This window comes from Choloepus didactylus, chromosome 9, assembly GCF_015220235.1.
Source record: "Choloepus didactylus isolate mChoDid1 chromosome 9, mChoDid1.pri, whole genome shotgun sequence".
Taxonomy (NCBI): Eukaryota; Metazoa; Chordata; class Mammalia; order Pilosa; family Megalonychidae; genus Choloepus; species Choloepus didactylus.
The window spans coordinates 17900363-17925771 of record NC_051315.1 but is presented as its reverse complement, the minus strand read 5'-3'; the positions used below and the strand labels follow the sequence as shown (position 1 = coordinate 17925771).

General features: G+C 32.7%; 1 protein-coding gene across 2 annotated transcripts in view; it reads left to right on the top strand.

Moving 5' to 3' along the window:
- Window positions 1-25409, top strand: part of DPP10 (dipeptidyl peptidase like 10) — a 689331-nt gene that overhangs the window by 574364 nt on the left and 89558 nt on the right. For both annotated transcript variants that reach the window (XM_037849964.1, XM_037849965.1), the window contains exons 12-14: window positions 6803-6841; window positions 12393-12500; window positions 25193-25284. In XM_037849964.1, coding sequence (XP_037705892.1) covers window positions 6803-6841; window positions 12393-12500; window positions 25193-25284 — 239 coding nt within the window. The remainder of the gene's footprint in view (window positions 1-6802; window positions 6842-12392; window positions 12501-25192; window positions 25285-25409) is intronic.

Here is a 25409-nt window from a genome sequence, read left to right as displayed (position 1 = left end):
ACTAGAAAATAAAAATTATTTTCAAATGCAGAGGGAATATTCACAAGTCTCAGTTTCCGAAGTCTGAAATCATATAGAGTGTTTGTTTTTTAACCACAAGACAATTAAATTAGAAATCTGTAAGTAAAAGTATCTGGGAAATCTTAAAAGAGTGGAAATTTAAGAACACACTCCTAAATAAAACATAGGTTAAAAACAAATCACAAGAAAATTTTAAAAAATATTTAAATTCAATCAAAAATGAAAACACAACATATAAAAATATGTGTAATTAACAAAGTAGTCCTTAAAGTGAAATTTACATCTTTAAACACATATTATAAAATGAGAAAGATATAAAAGCAATGAAATAAAGCTCCAACTTAGGAAGCTAGAAACAGAAGTGCGAATTAAACTCAAAGTAATTAGGAGGGAAATAACTTAAGATTACAAATTTTAAAAAATAGTAAAGAAAAACTATACAGAAATTCAATGAAAGCAAAATTACTTCTTTGAAAGTTAATGATATTGGTAAATCCCTATTACACAGATTAAAGAATAAAAAGAAACACATATTACCAATATCAATGATGAAAGTTAGCATCATTATACATTCCATAAAGTTTAAAAATCTAATAAGGGAGTAGCATGTCAATAAAATTTGAACTTAAATGGCATGGACAAATTCCTTGAAACACAAATTACCAACACTGACATATGAAGATGAAGAGCATTTGAATAATTATATATAATTAAAGAAATTAAATTCATAATTAGAAACCTTCCCACAAAGAAAACTCCAGGACCAGATGGCTCCAATTATGCATCCTATAAAATATTTAAGGAGTAAATAATACCATTCCCACACAAATATTCATAAAATGAAGAAGGAAGAATATCTCCATTTCTTTTTTGTACAGCTAGCATAATACTGATACATAAATTAGACAAGGATGTTACAAGAGGGAACATTTTGGACTGATATCCCTCATAGACTAAAAAAATAAAAATAAATTTGTGTACACTCTAGTACATCAAATCCAGCAATATGAATAAAGGATAGTGCATTATGATCAAGTGAGGTTTATTCCAGGAATTCAAGATTGGTTTCGAGAATTTCAACTTTGGTTTCAGATTGAAAATCAATCAATGAAATTCTCCTATTAACAGAATACAGGAGAAAAGATAGACAAATATCTCAGTAGATGCACAGAAATCAGTTGGCAAAATTCAACACTCATTCCTGATAATTACTTCCAGCATAAATGAATAGGAAGAAACCTCCGCAGTCTGATAATGAATATCCATTAAATACCCCCAGCAAATATAGGTAATGATGGAACAGGGACTTCATTTCTCTTACCATCAGTAATTAGGTACTACTATTGTGCAATGTTTTACTGGGTAATTAATTAATTTTACCAGGGTAATTTAGTAGGAATAAATATTATAATGGTTGACTTAACTATGTACATGAAAATAAGAAATCCACAGAAAAAAAATAGTAAGGTACCAGATCACAGTTCATTAGGTCAATGTGCCAAGGATTTTCTGATTTTGGTCATTTTACTGTGGCTATATAAGAGAGTGTGGTATTCTTAGGAAATCTTGAAATATTTAGGGGTAAATGAGTAAAATGCCTCAAACTTACTGTCAAATGGTTTAGAGGAAAATAACATTTCCAACTTTTTCCCAAATGGTTTAGAAAAAAGTAGAAAGAGAGAGAAAAAGAACAATAAAGCTAGTGGCACAAATTTAAACAAATGGTGAAGAAATATATGTAATATATAATATATGTTAATAGTATGAAGATATTTCTTGTTGTGTCTTGAAACTTCTCTTTAAATTTGTTCTTATATAAAAATATAAAAATAAAGAAGTAAAAGATGTTTATGCATTAGCAATAATCAAATGAAAAATAAAATAAAATGATATTTAAAAATCCTTTAATACATTAAATATGTAGGCAGAAACTTAACAAATATTGGGCAAAGTCTCAATATTAAAGAAGATAATATCACCGTAAAGAATTAAAGAAAACCTAAATAAGAGAAAGCTATACCACATTATGCAATTGAAAACTTAATATATTAAGACGGTATATTTGTATGTCAGTACAACTAAAAACAGTTCAAATTAACCCCAATTAAAATCCCAGCAGTTTCTTTTTGTAGAAACAGTTAAGCTGGTTCTAATTTTTAAATGGAAATGCAGAGGGCCTGAAACAGCCAAGACAATCTGTTAAAAGAATAAAAACTAATGGACTCACACTACCTGAATTCAAGAATAAACAGAAAGCCACAGAAATCATGAGTTTTTAGTTTATGTATATGGTCACACACACAGGTGTATTAAACTAAATAGAGATCTCAGAAATAGACCCACATTTATATGATCAATTGATTACCAACATGGGCTCCAAGTAATTCACTGGGGGAGTATGGTGCTTGAACAACTTATATCCATATGGGAAAAAATTAAGTTTGATGTTTATCTCATAAAATACTCCAAAATTAATTTGAGATAAATTGTAACTCTAAATTTAAAAGCTAATACTATAAATATTCAGGAGGATGTTGTGACATTATAATTTCACTACCATAAGAAGACAAAACATCTTAAGACAGGAAAAGTACTAATCTTGAGAAAAAATAATCAAGAAAATTATCAAAATTATAAATTCCTTATTAAAGACAAAGTTAAGAAAATGAATAGGAAAGCCACAGACTGGGAGAAAATATTTTGCAATATGTGTATCTGACAAAAGAATATATAAAGAACTCCTACATCTCAGTAATAAAAAGCAAACAACCCAATAAAAAGGTCAAAACATGCAAATAGTCACTTTAAAAAAATTAGAGAAGTTGGAAGTTTGCAAAAGAACCATGCAGAAAATACAGACTTTCTGTACACCACCCTATTCTTTACACCTGTGTTAATGTGGTGCATTTGTTATAATTGATGAAAGAACGTTTTTATAATTGCACTGTTAACTATAGCTTACGGTTTTCCTTAGTGTTCACTGTGATATATAGTCCTATGTTGTATTTTAAAACTTTTTATTCTAGTAACATATATACAACCTAAAATTCCTCCTTTTTGGCACATGCAAATATATAGTTCAGTGTTGTTAATTTTAAAAATGAGCAATATCATGAATAGATATTTCTTTAAAGAAGATAATGCAAACAGCCATAAAGCACAGGAATAAGATTGTATTAATTAGGGTTCTCTAGGGAAACAGAATCAATGAGAGGTATCTATGAATATAAGACTTATAAAAATTACTCACACAACTGTGGGTATGCACAAATCCAGATTCCGTAGCACAGTCCACAAACTGGCAACTCCAATGAAGATGTTCAGTGAACTCCTCAGGAAATGAACCAGCAACTTCAACGAACTCCTCAGGAAATGCTTTGCTAGGCAGCCGAAGAAGAAGTGAAGGTCCTCTATCTGTTTCGCTTAAAAGTCTTCAACTGATTGATTGGATTAAATCCAGCCAACTGCATTCTCTCATTGTGGAAGACATGCCCTTCATTGAGTCATCAGTCACAGCTGCATCCAATTGACTGATGATTTAATAAACCAGCCTGTTGGTTTATTAACCAGCAACAAATGTCCTTGCAGCAATGGTTAGGCCAGTGCTTGCTTGACCAGACAGCTGGGTACCATCACCTGGCCAAGTTGACATATGAACCTAACCATCACAAAGATGTTCCACATAATTAGCCATTAGGGAAATACAAATAAAAACCATGATGAGATACCATCTCCTGACCACTAGAATAGCTGCTATTTAAAAAATTAGAAAATTACAAGTATTAAGAGAGGATGTAGAGAAATAGAAACACTCATACATTTTTGGTAGGAATATAAAATGGTGTAGCTGCTGTGGAAAGCAGTCTGGCAGTTCCTCAGAAACATAAGTATAGAATTACTACATGACCCAGCAATCCCATTTCTAGATAATATCCAAAAGAATCTGAAAGTAGAGACTTGAACATATCTTTGTGCACTGATGTTCAATAGCAACATCATTCACATTTGCCAAAAGATGGAAGCAACGCAAATGATTTATTTATCACCAGTAAATGGATAAACAAAATGTGGTATATGCATTCAGTGGAATACTATTCAGCATTAAAAAGGGAATGAAGTTCTGATACATGCAACGACATGGATGACATTTGAAGACATCATGTTGGTGAAATCAGCCAGACACAAAAGGACAGATATTGTATGATCTCATTGATATGAAATAATTAGACCAAGCATATCACAGAATCAGAATCTAGAATATAGGTTACCAGGGGCTGGGGTACAGAGTTTCTGTTTGAAGTGATGGAAAAGTTTTGGCAATGGATGATGGTAAGGGTAGCACAACATTGTGAAACAGACACTTTTACATGAAGATATACCAATGGCACATAAGCACATGAAGAAGTATGCAACATCATTAGACATCAGGCAAATGTAGATTAAAATCACAATGTGATAACACTACATATCCACTAGAATAACTAAAATTTAAAAACACAAAATAACAAAACGTTTTTAGTTTGATAACATGAACTGTTGATAAGAATGTGGAGAACTGGAATTTTCTCTCTTGGCTGCTGGGGTAGTAAAATGATACAACTACTTTAGAAAATGATATTGCAGTTTCTAATATATTTAAACATATATGCCCAGTGGTATGGTAACTCTATTCCTAGATATTTAAACAAGAAATGAAAACATATGTCCACAATAGGATCTGTGCAAAAATCTTTAGAGCAGATTTATTTATTTGATTGGCTAAAAATTGTAGCCAATTGAATTACCTATTAAAAGGTAATGGATAAACAAAATGAGGCATATCTGTACAGTGGAATTCTCAGCAATTTAAAAGGAACAGAATATTGATATACTTGTGACATAAATGAATTCCAAAGGAAGAAACCTCACACACAAAAAATATGTAATGCATCATTTCAATTATCTGAAGTTCTAAAACAGGCAGTTTTCTAAAGTTTTCTAAAACAGTTCCCCCGATCTGTGGAGAATAAAAAACAGAAGAGTATTTGTCTTTTCAAAATCACTCAGAAAGGGTTCTAGGGAACATTTTGGGGAGATGTAAATGTCTATCTTGGCAGGATGTGTATGAATTTGTTAATTGTCAAATTATGCACTTAAAATCTGTGCATTTCACTGTGTAAATTATACTTCAATATTTTTAAAAATGCCATTGTAAATGGTCTTAAAAAGAGAAATAAAGAGAAAGAAATTTCTCTTTTATTGGAATGATGAGCATAGATGTGCAAACAAGAGGTTGTTTTGTTGCACATTTATTTATTGGGTGTAACTGAATCTCTTCCTATTTAGCTTGTGTTAAGGTAACAGTTACCTCGGCCGTTCTCTTCCATCAAACTAGATTATAAACTGTCCAGGCTTTCTCCATTTATTTGTTAAAGTGTTCTGGATAGTGTCTTATACAACTGATCTCTAAGTCATTCAAAAATTTGTGCGTACATATTCTAGTTTATCTGAGAAAGCCTGTCATCTTCTCTGTATAAAGATAATCTAAATGTTTTCACTATATATTGGTAACATCAAGAACACATTAAAAAGCTTCAATGAAAAATGGAGATAGGAACCCTGCCATATTATCAGTTTGATACCTTATTGACATTCTGTTACATTTTTACTCCATGTATGGGGTTAAGCAGACATTTTCTTTCTGCTGTAAATGAAATCATGAGGCAAAAAAACAGCACATTTTTAAGTCTCATGAATTCTAAAAACTACTTGGTGATACTAATGAGCACAGTCATTAGTATTTATGATGAATCTGTGTTTATAGATACCACAAATGGTTATTGCTGAGGTGCAATGCAAATAGAGAATCAGGGGATTATTTAGTTAGATATTTCCCTGATGTCCACATGTAGTAAAAAATCTATTGATTACTAATAATGCCCTAAGAAGGGAAAGAGTTAATTACAGCATAATGATAATATAGCTTTAGAAAAAGAAATTGCTAAAAAGAGAGAAATCTGTAGAGCTGTTACTATTATGAACATTTCAAAATGAGTATCTCTGCATATAGATAAAATCAATAATATGTTGTGATTTTGTTTTCTTTATTTGAATACTTATATCATTTTCTTCAGAAAACTATTAGATATTTCATAAGTGATTATATGTATCAGTAAAAGTTTAGTAACTACCCAAATTTTATTTTATCTATCTATATATTTAGCATTAGATTAAATTAGTCTAATTTTGTCCTTAGCATACAGTTTTGGTTCTGATCTTTTGAAAGACTTTTTTAAATGAACCCATAATTTTATCATTTCAAATATTTAATTGTTTTCCCTTAAGACTGAAGTACTTTTGATGATGAAGTGTGGGTTGAATATTGAGAGAATGTCCACCTTTTAATTTTTTTCCTGACTGTTTGCCCAGTTTATTTGAAGGACTTAATTGCGTTTCTCAGTGATGCCTACATGTGCAAAGAGACAGTGTCTGGTGGTTCAAAACATTTTGTGTGAGGTAATCTAACAGAGCTGGAAAATGAACTTCTATTTCTGATAACACTCTGCTGTGAATTCTAAAGGAATCCACCAAAGAACAGACTTTATAATTAAATTATCATTTAATCCCAATTCTCTATGTATTCATTCAGTTTAAATCAATAATGACAATAGGATTTCTCATGGTGGTTCACCAGTTGAAGAGGAAAAAAAATGCCTTAATGAGAACAATATAAAAAAGAGTTAATTAGTACATTCTCACTTTGGTCATTAGATGTCTCATGGATTTAATTGTTTTGTTTCAGAAATATGAGATGGCATCAGATACATGGCTGTCTAAACAGGTACTAGTGGTCTCTTTACGTTACATTTTGTCAATTGTGATCATTCATTTACCCATTTGGTATGTGATAACTTTGTCTAAAATGTTATTTCAGTAATGTGACTTTAAGGCTCTGCTCTGTTTCACAAAGTGAGTTTTTTCCATTAAAATGTTATTTATTATTTGGGCATCTATGACATCATTTGTGAACAGGATACTTCTGCTTTTATGAGACATAAATTGAAGAATAACTATCAGGGTTCATTTTCAGGATCTTTCTGATAAGTCAACTTTCATGTAGATGAAGGAGAAAAAGTTGTGAGCCATCAAAACTAGAAACAGTCATTGCTCAGATTGTCCATAAAATTGCCCAGCTGCCACATAAATTGGTCATATGGAAATCATTGAGATGAAGACTTCTTTCACCAGAAGATACTCAAACAAGGCTGGAATCCAGATAACATGACAGAGTAACATAACCACATGTTTCTACAAATGGGCTTATACTGGACATTTCAGAGGGAAGTATAAGCAGATTAACCAAGTATGACTGAATACAATTTTATAGTAGCACTGTCATTGCTTTTTTATAAAAGGAAGTTGTGTTTTGTTTTGTTTTGTTTGAATTTGCTTTGCTTTGTTCTCTACAGCCCTTTTTCATTTTATACTCTCTTCCAGATGGCATATACATCTAAGATTTCAATTACCACCCATTTATTGATACTTCTCAGTGGCTCAGGCCATTTCTCTGAGTTCTGAAACATACAAATTAATTAATAGCATCTTCTCCTAAATCTATTAAAGTAACTACAAACTCCACAGGTTCAATCTGAACACATCTCTCTTCTCATCAGTCTTAAATCTTCTCACCAAGGTAGTCAGTGACATCATTATCCATCCAGCTATTTAAACCAAAAACCTAGTAGTCCTTCTCAAAAATTTTCTCATGCTTATTTGCATACAAGTATGTAAAGCGTTGTCAAGTTCTTTGATTATGCTTCTACAGATCTCTCAAGTCAATTGACTTTTCTCCATTCCACAAACCCTGTGCAGGCCAAGCTGAAGGTACTGCAGTTCCTTCTAAACTGCTGAGCCATCACATACTTGGGCACCTGCCAGTCTGCTCGACACTGCAGGCTGGGTGACCTTTTTGACTCTTGTATCTGATTGTCACCACTCACATCACCTTCATCCTACAGCCCCCAGCTTAAAACACTTTCATCTCTTTCTTGTGTCCGTCAGATAAATACCAACATCTTTAAAATGGTCTTTAAGGGATTAAAGTGAATGCCTTTCCATCTTTGTGTCATACTGTCCTTCAATTCATTTTCTCCGTTCCAACCACATTTTCCCTCATAGGAACAGGACCTTGGCGTGTGCCCTTCCTTCTGAATGGAATTCTCTCCACTACTTTTTTATTCAATGCCTACTCATTTTTCAGATCTCAGCTTATATTACTCATGTAAGAAGACTGTTCCCCCAATCACCCTAACCAAATTACATCCTTCTAATAAAATTCATAACTGGTTGCTTCTCAAAGTTTCTATTAACATCATGAATTAGGATTCAAAATTTAGATGGCATAATCCTAGAAGAGCATGCATTATGTTGATACGTTAGACAATTATGAATGTCACTGTCAATAAAAATAATAGCAAAGTAGATTTAATAATGCAGGGCAATTCAGAATGTATCACTATCCATAATGTTTTTGTTTTTAGTCAATTAATCAATATTTCAAAGTCAAATGTAATCTTTTGGTAATACTTCTGCAATTATTTCTGTGGTTATTTTACTAAGCTCCATGAGGGCAGGAAGAATGCCTGTTGTTCCCTTTTGTAACTTAAATGCCTAATATAGAACCTGGTATATCAGAAGACCTCCATAAATATTTGTTGAATGAATAAATGGAAAATTGTAAAAAGGATTCTGAATAGGCTAATTTCATGTTTGTTTGAAGTATAGATATACTTCTGTATATATCTGTCTATATGTATATTTATGTATACATATGTATAATATGTATATTTTTATATATTTGTATCTATATATGCAGATAACTGTTCATGTTAAAAATTAAATCTTAGTCAATATGCAAAATGAAATTGTAAAAAAAATCTTGTTTTTGCAACCAATAATGGACTTTCACCAAATTAAGATAGACACTGAAAATAAAAACAATGAAAAGCAATAACATAATGGATATTGATATATTCTGAATTGCCCTGCATTAATAAACTTATTTTGCTAATATTTTTATTGCTGGTGACATTCATAATTGTCTAACATACATCAACATAATGCATGCTTTTCTGGGATTATGCCATCTAAATTTTAAAACCCAATTTATGAATGTTCAATAGAAACTTTTTTTAAAACAAAGCAACCAGTTATCAATTATTCAGAAAGAAAATGCAGTTGGTAGTTTATCACAGTTGACATTTTCTCTAGAAGCAATAAGGGGATTTTATGAAATATTTAGAATTAGATGAAATTTAAAGGATAAGCCTGGTGGCAGCAATGAGAGGAAGCAGATTTCTAAGATAACTATAACATGCTCAATTCCTGGTTAGTAGGAAGAACGGAGAGAACTGGCCATGCTTGACCAAGCTTTCAAGGGACTTGCAGTTGAGATGACTGGTATATAATATTTTTGAACATGGGATAGAATTTGGTATGCCTAATTCATTGTCCTGCATGCCATAAGCACTGACTTGCTTTGGGTCATGAAAGTAGAGAGTGAGATTATCACACTTCCCTCATTTGATTTTAGGGAAAGGTCTACGTGGAGCTCTATGTTTGCAACCAGTTATTGTCTAGTGGTTAGGACTGTAAGTCTAGCTATGCATTTGACATCGTTGCCTTCATCGACTTCTCCCAATTGCTAGTTAAGTCTCCAAAAGGGTGGAAGTCAATGTAAAAGGGAGCATGCTCATATATCCTCATGCCATAAGAAAGCAATTCATTTTTGAATGAAGGGGGAGAATGGTGAGTAAGTCAGGAGCCAGTAGGTTGGAGTTAATGTAGTGGATCGAGTGATATATCACAAATACCTCTGCCCATTGCATGCTTGCGTTCATCCATTCAGCAAACATACGCTAAACACTATTGTGTTCTAGGCAATGGAGCTAAAAAGGTAAAATTAAAACATAATTTAATGACTAATTGCTAGTGAAGGAGGTCAGCAAGATAATAGATCAATTTAATAAGGTGTGATGAAAGCCATGATTGAGGTGAATAAAGGTCAATTTTAGAGTCCCTTAGAAAAGATATTCTAATGAGGAGAGATGCCCTAACTAGGAAAAACAGACTCTGCCCTTTGAGTTAGAAGTTAAAAAAAAAAGAATAGGATTTAGCATAAAAAGGAAGAAAGAAAGCTGAATCCAGACAGAAGAAACACTATGTGAAAAGGCAAAGAGAGATATTCCAGAAGGACAAGAGATGTAAACAACAGGATTATTAACTCTATCTTGGTAGAAAGATGTGATTCACTAAATAGTCAAATATCTTGTCAGTATCTTTTATATGCCCAATAATGTAATTATCCTGTCTTTGAATTGCATATTACTTCAGTTTAATTTATTACATATGCTATTTTGTATTTTCATGAGTGCCCACAAGGTAGACAAGGAAATATTATCTTTATATTACTATGGAAGGATGTTCTTACTCATGGAGCTAGAATCAGACTCTTCTGGGTATTAAAATAATTATCTATTAATGTATTCATTCATTCCGTAAATAACTATTGAGCATAGTCTATGTGACTGTTGCCATACTAGGTGTTGGAGATACAACAGTGAAGAAGACAAGCTTCTGTCCACAGGAAGACTACATACATACATACATACATGAATGTATACATGCATATAGATAATATAATATGTAATAATATGAGGTGATTTGGAAAAAATGGAAAGTAGATAAAAGGGAATGGTGAATGTCAGTGTGCCAGTTTGAATGTATTGTGTTCCGCAAATGCCATTATCTTTGTGGTCTTGTGGGACAGACATTTTGGTGCTGGTTAGATTTGCTTGGAATGTGCCCCACCCAGCTGTGGGTGGTAACTTTGGTGGGATACTCCCATGGAGGTGTGACCCCACCCATTCAGGGTGGGCCTTGATCGGTGGAGCTATATAAATGAGCTGACTCAAAGAGAGAAAAGAGAGTGCAGCTGGGAGTGATGTTTTGAAGAGGAGCAAGCTTGCTAGAGAGGAACATCCTGGGAGAAAGCCGTTTTGAGGCCGGAGCTTTGGAGCAGATGCCAGCTGCCTTCCCAGCTGACAGAGGTTTTCTGGACACCATTGGCCATCCTCCGGTGAGGGTACCCGATTGCTGATGTGTTACGTTGGACGCTTTGTGGCCTTAAGACTGTAACTGTGTAGTGAAATAAACCCCCGTTTTATAAAAGCCTATCCATCTCTGGTGTTTTGCATTCTGCAGCATTAGCAAACTAGGACAGTCAGGAAGAGTTAGGTGTTCGGATTCTCTAATCACCCTTTATAGAAACACCTTTCCCGTCGGTGGGGTAACATTGGAAAAGAGACACAAAGGAGGTAAGAGAGTCAGAAAAAGAGAAAAAGAAATACAAAGGCCCTGGGGCAAGAGTATGTAGGAGCATAGAAAGAAGGCACGAAATTGGAAGGAGGTGAAATGAAGAAGATTTTGGAGGACATGATCTTCAAAAAAGAACTTGGAGGCCATTTTAAAGACATAACAGAAGAGAACATATAAAAGCCTATTTTTCTACCATATCTGTGATTAGTCTCATTAATCCATCAGAAAAGGACTCAGTGTTTGTCAGTAAATCCATTTTCTTTTGTCTTTCCTGAAGCAAGAGAAAGCAATATATATAGATATATATGTCTTCCATCATTTAATTTTCAAAAATAATTCTATGGATTTAATGTACCACTAGGTTTTCATTAAAACACATTGGGATTTACAGTTATGGGTGGGTGGGCATTTGTGTAGGTGTGTGTGAGGGGAGTCAGCAGTAAGGATGGGAAATTGAATTCAAAGTTCTCTATCAGTTCCTTCCAATTTTGTAGCCTTGTGTTTTTGTATTTTCAGTATATTTTTGTACACATCATCAGAAATTTATAGTAAGTAATTAGAGCTGCTGAGTGAAAGATTTCAGCACATATTAAATATTTAATATAATAGCACTTTACACATTTTATTAAAATTTTACTTTGATAAACTGGAGCAGATCTTCACATTTTACTTATCTGTGAAGGCAATGTTGCTAAATACAATTTTATGTAAACTATGGAAGTTCTTGTTTGAACCAATTTTCAAACATGTTTTTGGGCTAATTGTTATTCATACCTATCCAATATGCAAGAATCTACCCTCTCCTTCCCACCACCCAAACATGCATATACAATGTTATCTTTAAGTTCACTTTAAAAATTACTAAATCTCTTCCAATTATTTATAAATAATTGAAATATATTCATAAATTAATTCTAGATCATTAATTAGTATAATCAATTTGTGAATTAACAATAGTTGGCAGCACAAATTTTAAACGCTATTTTTTGATTATTATATGCACTTCTGTATTGTAGAACGAGGAGCCTGTGTTTTCTAGAGACGGCAGCAAATTCTTTATGACAGTTCCTGTTAAACAAGGTGGCCGTGGAGAATTTCACCATATAGCGATGTTCTTAGTCCAGGTAAGTGCTAGTTCTTTCAATGGTTTGGTCTTCTTGCCATTATGCTCCAAAAGCCTGATTCTGTGGCATTGTGAACTACAGTCAGTGCCTGTAAAGCCCAGCCAAATATCCGACACTCAGTTTCACACGCGGGACCCAGCAAGATTCGTTTTAGGAAGAGATCCCCTGTCTGCAGCCATGGATTCAAGCTGTACCTTCTGTCTTAGTTTCCTTGCTGCTAAAACAAATACCATATAATGGGTTGACTTAACAAAAGGACATTATTGGCTCATAGTGTTGAGACTTATAGAAGTTCAAAATTGAGGTGTCGGCAGGGGGATATTTCTCCCCAAAGACTGTGGTGTTCTGGGACTGGCTACCAGAGACCCTTGGTCTGTGGCTTTGCTATCAGATGGCATGCACATGCGATGCCCTCTCCTTTCTCTTCCAGGTTCTGTTGACTTCCAGCTTCTACTCCTCTCTGTGGAATTCTCTATAAGACCTTCATTAATAGGATTAAGACCCATCCTGATTCAACTGGCAATACCTTAACTAAAAATAACTTTTTCAATAGGTCCTATTTACAATGACTTCAAACCCACAGAAATGGATTAAGATTAAGAACATGTTTTCTGAGGTGCATAATTCAACCTACCATACCTTCCCATTCAGTCTTAAGACTCAATGAGATTTGAAGGACCATACACTTGTGCTATGAATTGAGACCCTTGGGATACAGAATGTATAAATGAAAGCCACCCATTTCTACTTTCAAGGACCTGAGGACAAATCTTCCAGAGATTTTTTTTTCAACAAGTACATGTTACTTATTTTTTATAAATTATACTTTATGTATTTGAAGCAATCTAAATGCTCACCAAAAATTGAATAGTCAAATAGATTATGGTATGCCACACAAGGAAATACAATGCAGATTTGCATTTATATGAACTTCCTCATTTTTATTAGAAAGCTTAATTTTTTCTCTAAAGCTCAAAAGAATCTTGGAATTTTTTTTTAATTACAAAAAAAAAAATCAGTGAACTCATAGTAAGTGGTTTAAATATGACACGCTTGAAGAGTCTATTCGAATCTAATTTCCAAATAACAAATACTTATGAGAAAATAAAATGTGCTTCAAAATCAAGTAAACAAGCATTCTGGTCTCACAGGTAAAAGTCTTTATAACAAAAAACAGTTGTGGTTAAATTGAGATATATTGGGAGAATCTTACAAACAAACCAGTCAAGACTCAGTTTCATCCTGACAAAAGTAAGAGTGAATATAAATCTGGTTATAGGTCTCAATCTGGCTAATTTTGTTTTTAGAAACTTCAAAGTCTTGTGCATCTTCTCAAACTTTTATATTATCTACATGCATTGTTCTATTGGGCAGCTCAAAGCTTTGAATCCTCAGAATCTTGTTTCAGTGATATACAGTTTAACACTCATCCAGTATCTGTGCCGTTAAAATAATTAGTCATGATTTTAACTTTAATTTTAATCATGGATGAATTAAATAATTTGGAACATAAATAATTTCCACAGTATAGATATAGATTTATTTTCATAATGCATTATTATTAAGGTGGAAAATCAGATTAGAGATTATATATAATTATATATATATAATATAATGTGATCCTATTTATGTTCTGAATAAATGTATGTGTTTATATGCAAATAAAATTTTTGATGATTCCATATGAAGCTATTAAAATGATTATACAAGGCAGGTTGGGAGGTTGAGATTAAGGGAACCTTTTGATTTTTTTGTTTGTGAACTGGAGGAAGCTTCATTAGCGAATTGCTTTACCTGATCAACTTTTCCTAGTTAAGAATAAACTTTGTTATAATAAATACTAGGTCAATATTTGACCCAAAGAATCACTCTTTCCAAATGTTAGAAATGACTGAGACATTTCATTGAAGTTTTAATTCCCAGTATGTTATATTCAAGAAGCTATGTAAAAACCCTGATGGACAAATTTACATAGATGTTATGGATATTTATAAGATACAGTGAAGAATAGAGAAAGAAGTTCAATACATCTTTACATATACAACTCCAAGAAGACGACAATCTATTTCACAAATTAGGAAGAGAAACAATATGTTTTAAAAAGTATTGTATTGGTGATGATGTTGACATTTGTGAATTGAAGTATTTTTGCACCTAAAAAAAGTACCTTTATAAGCCTTGAGATGAAACACTTCTGCCCCCAAAGTACCCTGTGTGCAGTATAATCTGTTATTTCTGAAATGTTCAGAAGATCAACTTCATTGAGCAGATATGTCTGCTTTATTTATTCCTCCTCTGTATGGAAATTATAACAAAGCTTTCATTGAAGTAGAGAACACCTTGATCTATTCAGGTTGCAGCACAGGAAAATTTTGATTGCCTAACTGAGAATTGCATATGATTATGGACTTTTTGGTAACATACCTAAATTAATCTGCTTTGTTAAAAAATTAGAGGTCAGAACTTGGGTAAATACAATTTTTACCTAGGTATACACATAGATACACACACACAAGCACACACACACTATTTTAGTAAATAGTTTGAATCTCCTTTCCTCAATTAAATAATATCTAACCAAAATGCTGACTTATTTATTAATATAAAATTTTCTATGTATACTACAGAAAAATTGGAAAATTCTAAAATGAATAAATTGATTAAAGGAGCAAGAAGAAAAATCACCCACAATCTCATCACCTAACACCTTCATGCTGTTAATCATTCAGTGTATATATTTCCCATTTCTTTTTACACTAAAGATATATTTTCTTTCATAGATTGGGATCAAAGCATGCCCACCCACACATATAATATACATAAATGTTTGTAATATTAATACTAATTTATAAGCATTTCTCACATTATTTAATATCCTTAATATGTAATATTATTCCTAAATATGATTTTAATAGCTGTTTGATATGCCATCAAGTAGATACTCTTTATTGTGTTTAAATGATTCTATTTTATTTGTCATTAAGATTCTATTTGTAATATTAGAAATTATTATAAGATACACATTCTTACAAATTCATCCCTGTTTCTGTTTCTGATTTTCCCATAAAAGTAAATTTATAGATGGCAAAAGATACCTAGGCAAAGTATATGTATATTTATGTATATCGTTAGGTTTTTTTATATATAGCACCAAATTGTTCTCCAAAACAGTATAATAATTTATAGTACATGCCAATGTTGATGACTTTTTACTCTTTCTTCTTTCCCTTGCCATGCTAGTGTAGTTCACTTAAACCTGACATGCTTAGAAAGTAAGAAATGACATTGTGGTGGTTTGAAACTGTCTGTATCCCAGAAAAGCAAGCTCTTAAACTTAATCCATTCCTGTGGGTGTAAACTCATTGTAAGTAGGACCTTTTGATGAGGTCACTTCAGTTAAGGTGTGGCTGACCTCAATCAGGATGGGTCTTAATCCTATTACTGGAGTCCTTTATAAGCAGAGTGAAATTCAGACAGAGAGAAAACCCACAGGAGCAGCCAGAAGCTGAAATTCAATGAAAACTGGAAGAGAAGAGAGAGCCCAGGAGAGGCCAGCATATGCATTGCTGTGTGACAGAGGATCCAAGGATCCCCAGCAGCCAGCCCTGGCATTGCCTTGATGAGGCCTTGACTTCAACTTTTTTGTACTTTCAAAATTGTGAGCCATTCAATTCCCCTTGTTCAAGCCAACGCATTGCATGGTATTTACTTGAGCAGCCAACGTAACTAAAGCAGACATGAACATAGTGCTTGGCAGTCCACACTCAAAAACACCATCTTTGTGGTACTTGACAATTAACAGTATCTCAGAGCTCCACGTTTCACTGAGAATAGAATAGTATCCTAATTTAACTTAATAAATTTTTGCAAAACTTTTGCCCTCTTACACAGTCAGTTGGTAGATAAAAACCACTGATTAGAGAGCAGGCTATAAAATTAGTGCTCATAGTCTGTTTTCATTATGGAGAGTGAGTGATGGTTATCATTATTTTAGGAGTTTTTTTTTCTCATTTACAAAAGTGATGTTCATTAAAGCCCCTCCCCTTACAAAATAGAAAAATATCTAGTGTTTTCCTCCAGTATTCTCCTTTAAACAGATGAGTATAATTTAATGGAAATTCTGGTATGGCATCCTGATTTTTTAAAAATTTTAATTGTATCATGCACACTTTTTCCATAATGCTGAATAATCTTGAAAAATAATTCTTTAGAAGGTTAATATTTAGTTGCTTGTATGTACATAGCTAACCATTATTGCTCACTATTTAATTTAGTTGTAATTTTTTTTGTAATTATACATGGTCTTGTGATTAAAGCACATTTATATTCTCTAGTATTGATTGACAGAATTCGAATTTTAGGATCCAGAGCAAAATATTTCTAAGGACTTATATATATTGCCAGATTACTTTCATTATGAATATGTGAAAGTAGAATTCATGAGTTTTTTGTACTTTCATATATTCAATTAAAGGCAATATTAAAATAACAGCATTTTTCCTGGAAATTTATATAGCTAAAATAATCTGAGTATGCAGTATGCAGCATTAATTTCAGTTTATATACTTCTTGAAGCAAGCAGTAATGTAAAACTTATTTTACCTCAAACCATTAAGCTTTTGATCACTTCAGTTTTTTTTTTTAATTAGCATTCCTTATGTAGACTTCTAACATCTACTTTCCTGTCTCTGGAGCTGTAACATCCTGCTCATTCAGACTGAAATTAAGGAAAGGGTTCTTGTCAAAGCATAGTCACCTTTCTCTCTTTAATGTGGGATAAGCAGAGTTTCACTCATGTCAAGTGGTTCAGATTCATGAACATAAGCTATTGCCCTGTTATCCGACAAAAATGGTATTAAATGAAAAATTATTAGTTGGTGAATCCATTCACTTTCTCTTTTAACCAATAGGAAGGCTTGCTTATGAGGGCTGATTTCACTTGGAACCATTTAAAATGCCATTATTCATTATAAACACTGTAGAAAATAGTATGCCCCCAATCCATAATTCTATCACCTAATCAACCCATTAAAAGTTTTTCATTAAATTTCACTGCTGTATCTGATTAGGACATTGTCTGAAAACAATTAGCTTACCTCATGTGATGAATACACAGTAAATTAAGCATGCCTTTTTTAAGCACTACAACGCTTCCCTTATTTAGAAGGTGTAAAAGTGAAACATAATATGAGAAATTTTAACGAACTCTGTAATCAGGTAAAAAGCACACGTCATTAAACTTTTACTGATATCAATGTGTTTGTAATTTATAAATAGCAATATAGAATTAATATTTAACATCCTTAATAAAATAAAACCCCCACCAATTCAAGGAGTGATGTCTGATAACTAATATTCCAAATAAATCAACTCTATTTTCTTCCCAGATTTTCATTCCTCTTTTGAGAATGAATAAAATAATAAGATTTATTACTATTTATTCTAAAAATAAAATTGAAATGCATGTTCATTTTAAACTATATTGTCATGTTGCCCTTCCCAAAAGTCCACTATGGTTTTATATTTTGTAATCTGTTAGAATTCTATTGTAACAAGTTATGATAGTAGAGAGAATGGGTGCATGGAAAGAAGGAATTGTTATGGAGTAAAAATGATTATTCTTTCCTTCTGTTTAAAATTCCTTGTCCTGGTGATTTGATTCCTGCTGAAGATGGCTGGTAAACTACCTGCAATATAGGCAGCCCCTCGTGGAAGACCAGCCAAATCCCATGGCATTTATTTTTAGCATATTGTATGTTCAGCTACTATATTCTTATTGGTTTAGGATTATTGACCTAGAGTCCAGTTCAAATTTAACATGCTCAATGCTATGATAAAATTTGACATCTATTACTGGAAAATATGTTGAGTCATAACTGTAAATGGCATTTTATGTTATTATATTTGAAATGAAGATTCAAATTATCCCCAGTCCAAATTTGCCCCAGTCGTTATAAAGCAAGTAGGACAATTATAGATGTTTGAAGAGAAATCCCAAAGTTGTAAGGTTGTTATTGTGGCTTCGAACAAGAGATCTGGTGATCCAGCACGTAGAAGCATCATACTTTGACCCTAGATTGATCATGCAAGTGAATCATGTGCAATTTTTATTCGCTGTGCATTGTGTTCAAACAATATTCAAAGTATTGTGCTTTTTTTTTTTTTGCTCATGACCACTTTTAATGTGGCCATTCTTCTGTCCTTAAAACATACATACACATATAACACATGTACACATACAAATAACAGACTTCCCTGAAAAACCGAAAATAATCAACCTAGAAATTTGAGAACTAACTGCATCTCCAGATATTTACAAACACAGAGCCAAGTTTATTTTTACTATTGTGAAATTTTCTTTCATCTTGACATTGGGCATCAAGGATGCACTAAAATTTTGAGTCTTCCTTGGTTCCTTAAATAGAGGACTTGGAAATGAGTAAGGTAGCCATCCACTAAGATATTGTCCCATGAGGATTTGGCAAGAAAATGTCTGAGTTAAGAATTCCTTGCCTGTTTCTTTGGGGCAGTGCCTGTCTCAAATCTCAGAAATTTGGTTTGATCTTTGCATGTATTCATCAAAAATCGTAAAACACTGCGATCTATCAGGCACTGTGTAAAACACTTGAAATAGAACAATCGCATGCTTATTGTTGACCTTAAAAACAGTTCAGAGACTAGAGAAAGCTCTTTAAGAACAAGAAATGGACTACTTAGGGAACTGTTGTACCAGTAAGGCATTGAGTTTTTTTAAAAGAAGATTCTATTACTATATATACATTATGGAGAATAATATGCTCTTTTAGTTTGTGTTTCCAATAGCATGGGAAATAAGATATAATAAAACACTCCCACATCAAAAGACCTAGATTCTGGATATATTTATACCAAATTTCCATTTGAAATATTACTCAGCTAATAGATTACATTCTCTAAAGACAATGTGAGTAAATTAAAAGTCAGTAACAACAATTAAAACTTTCAAAAAGCCATACATTTTGGAATAAAATTACAAGTTCCGCATTATTCAGGGGTCCAAGAAGTAATCACAATGGAAATTAGTTAATACTTAGAACTAAAAGAACATTCAAAAATGCAGGAAACAGAAAACAATAACTGTGGGAAAATGTATGGCTTTTAATTATATTTATAGTATATACTCATATAAATGTTTAATATTTTATATATATACATATAAATTAATAAGCATCCAATATCAGAATTTAGAAAAACAACAGAATAAAATAAAAATCTAGAAGGATAGAAATGAAAAAGGAATGAGTAGAAACAAATGAACTAGAAAGCACAGTTAAAATAAAGAGGAAAAGAAAAAACAAGCTGGCTTTAAATATCAAATTATTAAAAGAGTTATCATTTTCAAGGTCTCAGGAATTACTCTATTTATGATCCTACCCTAATAAAACTACTGGCTGCACAGATACATCCAAAGAGCTGGCTCTGAAAATTAAAACAAATATGAAGGTAAGTGTGGAAAAATATTATATAAATTTATAGGTTCTGACAATACATAATTTTTTTCATGAGAGGCAAAAAGAGATATAGAGAGGTTAAATGTGCTCATTTATCATTGCTTAGGTGAGGGTCGAGGAATATCTTTCAAGGTTGACAAAGCAACTAGTAAAAAATCTAAATTAAAAAAAATATGGCAAGTGGCAAGATCATTATTAAAGTTATTAATAAGTTATCTTGTAAAACAAAAATGCAAACCAATACCAGATTCCTACATACTAAAAGGAATAAAAACGCAGACTGCTTAGGCGAAAAAGAACCCCATAAACCTCATTAGGCATGATATGCATAATATATATAAATACATAAAAAAATGAGAGTTTTTAAAAGGTGTAACAATCCTATCAATAAGTGTAAATTGACTTGTTACCTATTAAAAGAAAAATTATATTTATATATTTTTATATGTGTATCCAATTTCATTCTTTCATGTAAAAAACATATCTAAACAAAATGTTTCAAAAAAGCTAAAATCCCAAGTCCAGGCAATAGATCTTTTATGCCCCAAGGCATTAAAGGAAACCAAAAGAACAGACTTTACAATGCTAAAGGCCGCAATCACATGATAGATTAAATGTTTAATAGTTAAAATATAGGAATTGATAGATAATTTCTTAACATGATGAAACGTGTATTCCCAAAAGACAATGTCTTACTTTATAGAGAAACATCAGTGACATTCCCATTAAAGTCAGGAACAAGGGAAGGATGCACACTATCCCCACAACTATTTATTGTTATATTGGAGGTATTAGACAATGCAAATCACACAAAAATAACCACTCCGAGCTGTAAGATTTGAAAAAATACTCAGTGAGACATCAGAATAGATATGTATGTAGCATACAAAAATCAATAGCCTTCATATGTGCAAGCAACAACCAGTTAGCAGGTATAACGAAAGAGGAAGCCGTGTTTACAGCAGCAGCAAAATATAAAATACTTAGTAATAAATATGAAAATGAAATGAATATAGAATGAAATGTACAAAATCTATATGAGACAACAGTAAAGTATTACTGAAAGTCATAAACATGTATGAGACAACAGTAAAACATTACTGAAAGACATAAAGATGTAAAAACATCTGGAATGACTGATGATCATAAAGATGTTAGTTCTACACAAGTTAATATAAAAACTTATGACCTCAATAAAAAACTGCAAAAGATTTTATTTCTTTGAACTATACTTGCTTATTTTTAGTTCATTTAGAAAAATAAACATCAAGTAATATCTAGGGAAAGGCTGGCAAAAGAAAAAGAAGAAGGGGCTGATCTTAACAGATATTAAAAATAATAACAGGTATTTTAAAAACTGTAACTAAAAATGCATGGTATTGGGACAAGAATTAACAGTGATTAATGAAATAGCATAGACAGTATAGAAGTGAACTCTTTACAAGATAAATATTGAATCTAAAATCACTGGGAAAAAATGAAACTTTTTATAAAATAGTTTTTGTAAAACTGAACATCCATTAGGAAAAGATACAATTATTTCCATACTACCATGGTAACTCTAAAATGATCAGAGACCCCACAGTGAAGAATGAAACCATAAATGAACTAGAAGAAACCACAGGTAAAGTTTTTGTAACCTCAGTGTGGGGAAAGCCTTTTTAACTATGAATCAACACCCAGAAGCAATACAAGACTATACTGATAAATTTGATTATATGAATATTAGAAAATAGAAACAAAAACTCTTTAGGGTTAGGGTTAGGGCTATGTGAAAATTAATGCCATAAACAACGTCAGAATAAAATGACAAACCCAATATTTGCAGCTTATATTTCACATAACTGCATAGATTATCTAATGTACATAAAGAGCTCTTAAAAATAAAAGACCAGAAACCTGGGAGGCAAACAGGAACAGAATCACGTAAAAAGATTACGCACATGAACTTTTTATTTATTAAAAGAAGACTAACTTTTTTCTTAAGAAAGATGCAAATTAAAACTACTACTAGATACCTGTCACAAGTGTGGTTCCACGGGAAACAGACTCTGAGAGGAAGATTAGACTGCAGAACGATCATTACACAAGGGATCGATAACTCTGGAAAGGAGGGGAAGAGTGGAAGATGGGACAGAAGATTGTGAGGTACCATCTGAATGAAGGCGTCGACTGACCTCACAGAGAGTTGGGTCTGCAGTGACCCTTCAGAGCATGTTAGGACAATATTATCAGGCTTCTCTGGGGTAAGAGCTGCCCTTGGAAAGAGGTGTGATGTTGGGCGAGGCAGTTTTCTTCAGTCAAGGTGGTCCCCAAAGCAGACCGGCGGCTGGGGGCCGTCTTCCACCAGCTCTGTTGCAGCTTAGGGGAGTGAGTCCTTTTCTCCTGAAGGGAGCGCCCATCCATCACCTCCTAGCGTCCCACGATACACCGGCTCTCAACTATTAGAATGGCAAAAATTAAAACAATGAGCTGGCACTCTGTAACAATTCTGTGGGAAAACAGTCATTCTTGCACATTGCTGGTGGGATGGTGGAATGATACTGCCCTTTTGGAAGAACCTGTCCTGCAGATATATATACATAGGGTTAATCACTGCAGTATTATTTGAGATGAACACCAGTGAACGCTAGTTGAAAGAATAAGATACATCCACTTATCGGAGACGTATGAAGGGATACAAAATATGGAAGATGATCCCTGAGCATGGATATGAAGTGAGTCCCATCCTCTCTTTAATTCATATGTATATGTGAATTTAGGATTACAATTATTTATAGTTACAAAAGGTATTATTTTTAGATTCCCAAAAGAAAAGAAAAAATAAGAAATTAATGAAAAAATTTTTCTACATTTGATGAATAAGAATGGGAATGGGGATGAGAACAAGACTTCTCTCAGCATAACATGTTATATTATGTATATGTTTGAACCATGTATATATTTTAAAAATTAAATAAATGATTATAAAAGTACCAAGCCCTAAATTTAAATACTAGGGGAAGCAAATAAATATAAGCCAAACCAATGAAAATTTTAGTTGGAGGAATTTCTTGAACATATGTGCACATATATTCACACAGACAGAAGGAGGAATATAAAGAAATATCTCTATATTGACCTATCAATTAATCAGTCAATATAGACATGTCCTTTTAAAGAGCCTACCACTAACAACACTTCAAAAGCAATGGGAGAGAAATGCCTGATTACATGTATAAGAGAGAGTGCTCTTGGAATATCTTTTTTTTTTTTTTTTTTGCTGCAAAAATCAAGAAAGTTCTCAAAGTCTAATGTAATTATGTCCAAAGAACAGAGTAAGCACTGAAGGGGTTCCCACTAGCTAAATTTTGGCGATTTCAGCATCATGAAGAATAGCAGTAATGGAGTGTAATATATTGCATTAAAAAGATGTTTGAGTCCTTAACAGTGTGAGGAGGTAAGAAAGAAAGGGAGCACATGTAAGGGGAAAAAGTTGAGAAAGCTCTTCTTTAAAGAAGAATGCCAAATAATATATATAAAAGGGATATTAGAATTGGAAAATCACTGTGGAACCATAATTTATTCACGTAAAAGTCATCATTGGATGCCAAAACTACTGAGTGAAGAATTGATAGGGAAAAGGAGATTCACATATTGTACAAGTATCATTCCTCTTTTAATTACAAGGCAAAATGTACTTTTAAAATTAATGGATTTGGCAGTTTCTACTTAAACAGCATTGCCACGGGTGGAAAACCCTTAATGATATATGACTTGCCTCCTAATATGAAGTATCCAATATCACCTAGATAATATTCTTGCCAAAAATAGTTAACCTACATGAAATGGTGAGAGAGCAATCAAATAAGTCGAAAATGTTCGGTTCTATTAGACAAGCAGGCCAAGAGTCTTAAACATAGTCAATGTCAAGGAAAACAAAAAAGAGAGGATGACTGTTATACTTTAAAGAGAGTAAGGAGATGAAAACCCAGTGTCCTATGTAAACCTTGATTGGATCTTCTATTATATATGTAATACATATAAATATATATTACATACACATAAACATTTGTTATTTGGGGCAGTCAAGGAAATTTAAAAATGAACATATTAAATGATACTGAATTACTGTTAATTTTCATCAGTGTGGTAAGGGAATAGCTTTTGTGGGAAAATATTCATCTTGGGAGATATGTACCAAAATATTTAGGGGTGGAATGTCCCAAGTTTGTAACCTACTTTCAAGTGACTTGGCAAACAAAAGGGGAGGGAAAATATTCAGAAGCTGACATTTGGTGAATCTAGGTAAAGTTTCTACAGGTACCCATTGTGACTATTCTTTCAAGCTTTCTGTAGGTTTGAACATTCTCTAAATAAAAAAAAAATGAATGAGATACAATTTAACATTCATTAGACTGACAAAGATAAAATAGTGTGATGATAAACTATTGGTGAGGAAGTAGGGAATATATAGAACAGAAACATATTCTAGTTGAGTATAAATTGGGAAAACTATGGAAAATAATTAGTCATTCTTTTGTTAAGTAGAAACTGTATATTCTATGGCCAAGTAATCCCACTTGTAGGTGTTTGTCCCAGGAAAATCCTTGCATGTGCATTAGGTAACATTAATAAGAATGCTCACAGGCAATATATTTTTAAGAACAAAAATTTGGAAACAACTTAAATGTCAGAAGTGCAGATAAATTACATTTATACAATAAAATGCCTTACAGCTGTGAAAATGAACAGTGACTACAGGCATCAATGTGGCTTAATGTCAGAAACAAATCATTGAGTGAAAATAGTAAATCTTACAGTAATACACACGCTTTCGGGTTTTAATAGCATATGACATGGAGTATTTATTCAGAGTCAAGTTTTTCTTGGAATGTTTTATTTAAATCCATCCCAACTGCATAACTACTGATTATTTAGATGATAGCATTCAAAGTCCTACACTGGTACCAAATGCTGCTGTTGGGTGACCTTCATTTAGGATAGTTTTCTGAATTGTTTTCATGCAGCACTGGAAAAAAGGCACTGCCCTGCCTGGGCTTGTGTTTACATCGATGTGTGTACATTCTTGAGATTTAAAACAAACTGAATGTTAACTGGGAATTAAAAAATTAAAAGTATCATCGATAGGTAATGTTTTAGACTTTACCAGAGAAATAGTTTTTAAAATTTTTAAAATCAATGTTTTCTATTTCTTTGCAGAGTAAAAGTGAGCAAATTACCGTGCGGCATCTGACATCGGGAAACTGGGAAGTGATAAAGATTTTGGCATATGATGAAAATGCTCAAAAAATGTGAGTGTTATTCGGTTCTCTAGCAATGTTGGAAGTCAGGATTGTCAAAAGCCGTATTTCCTACCAGAAATATGTTTAGCTTACCATGGAACTAGTCAAGACAACCTAGTCATGTAAAGAACTAC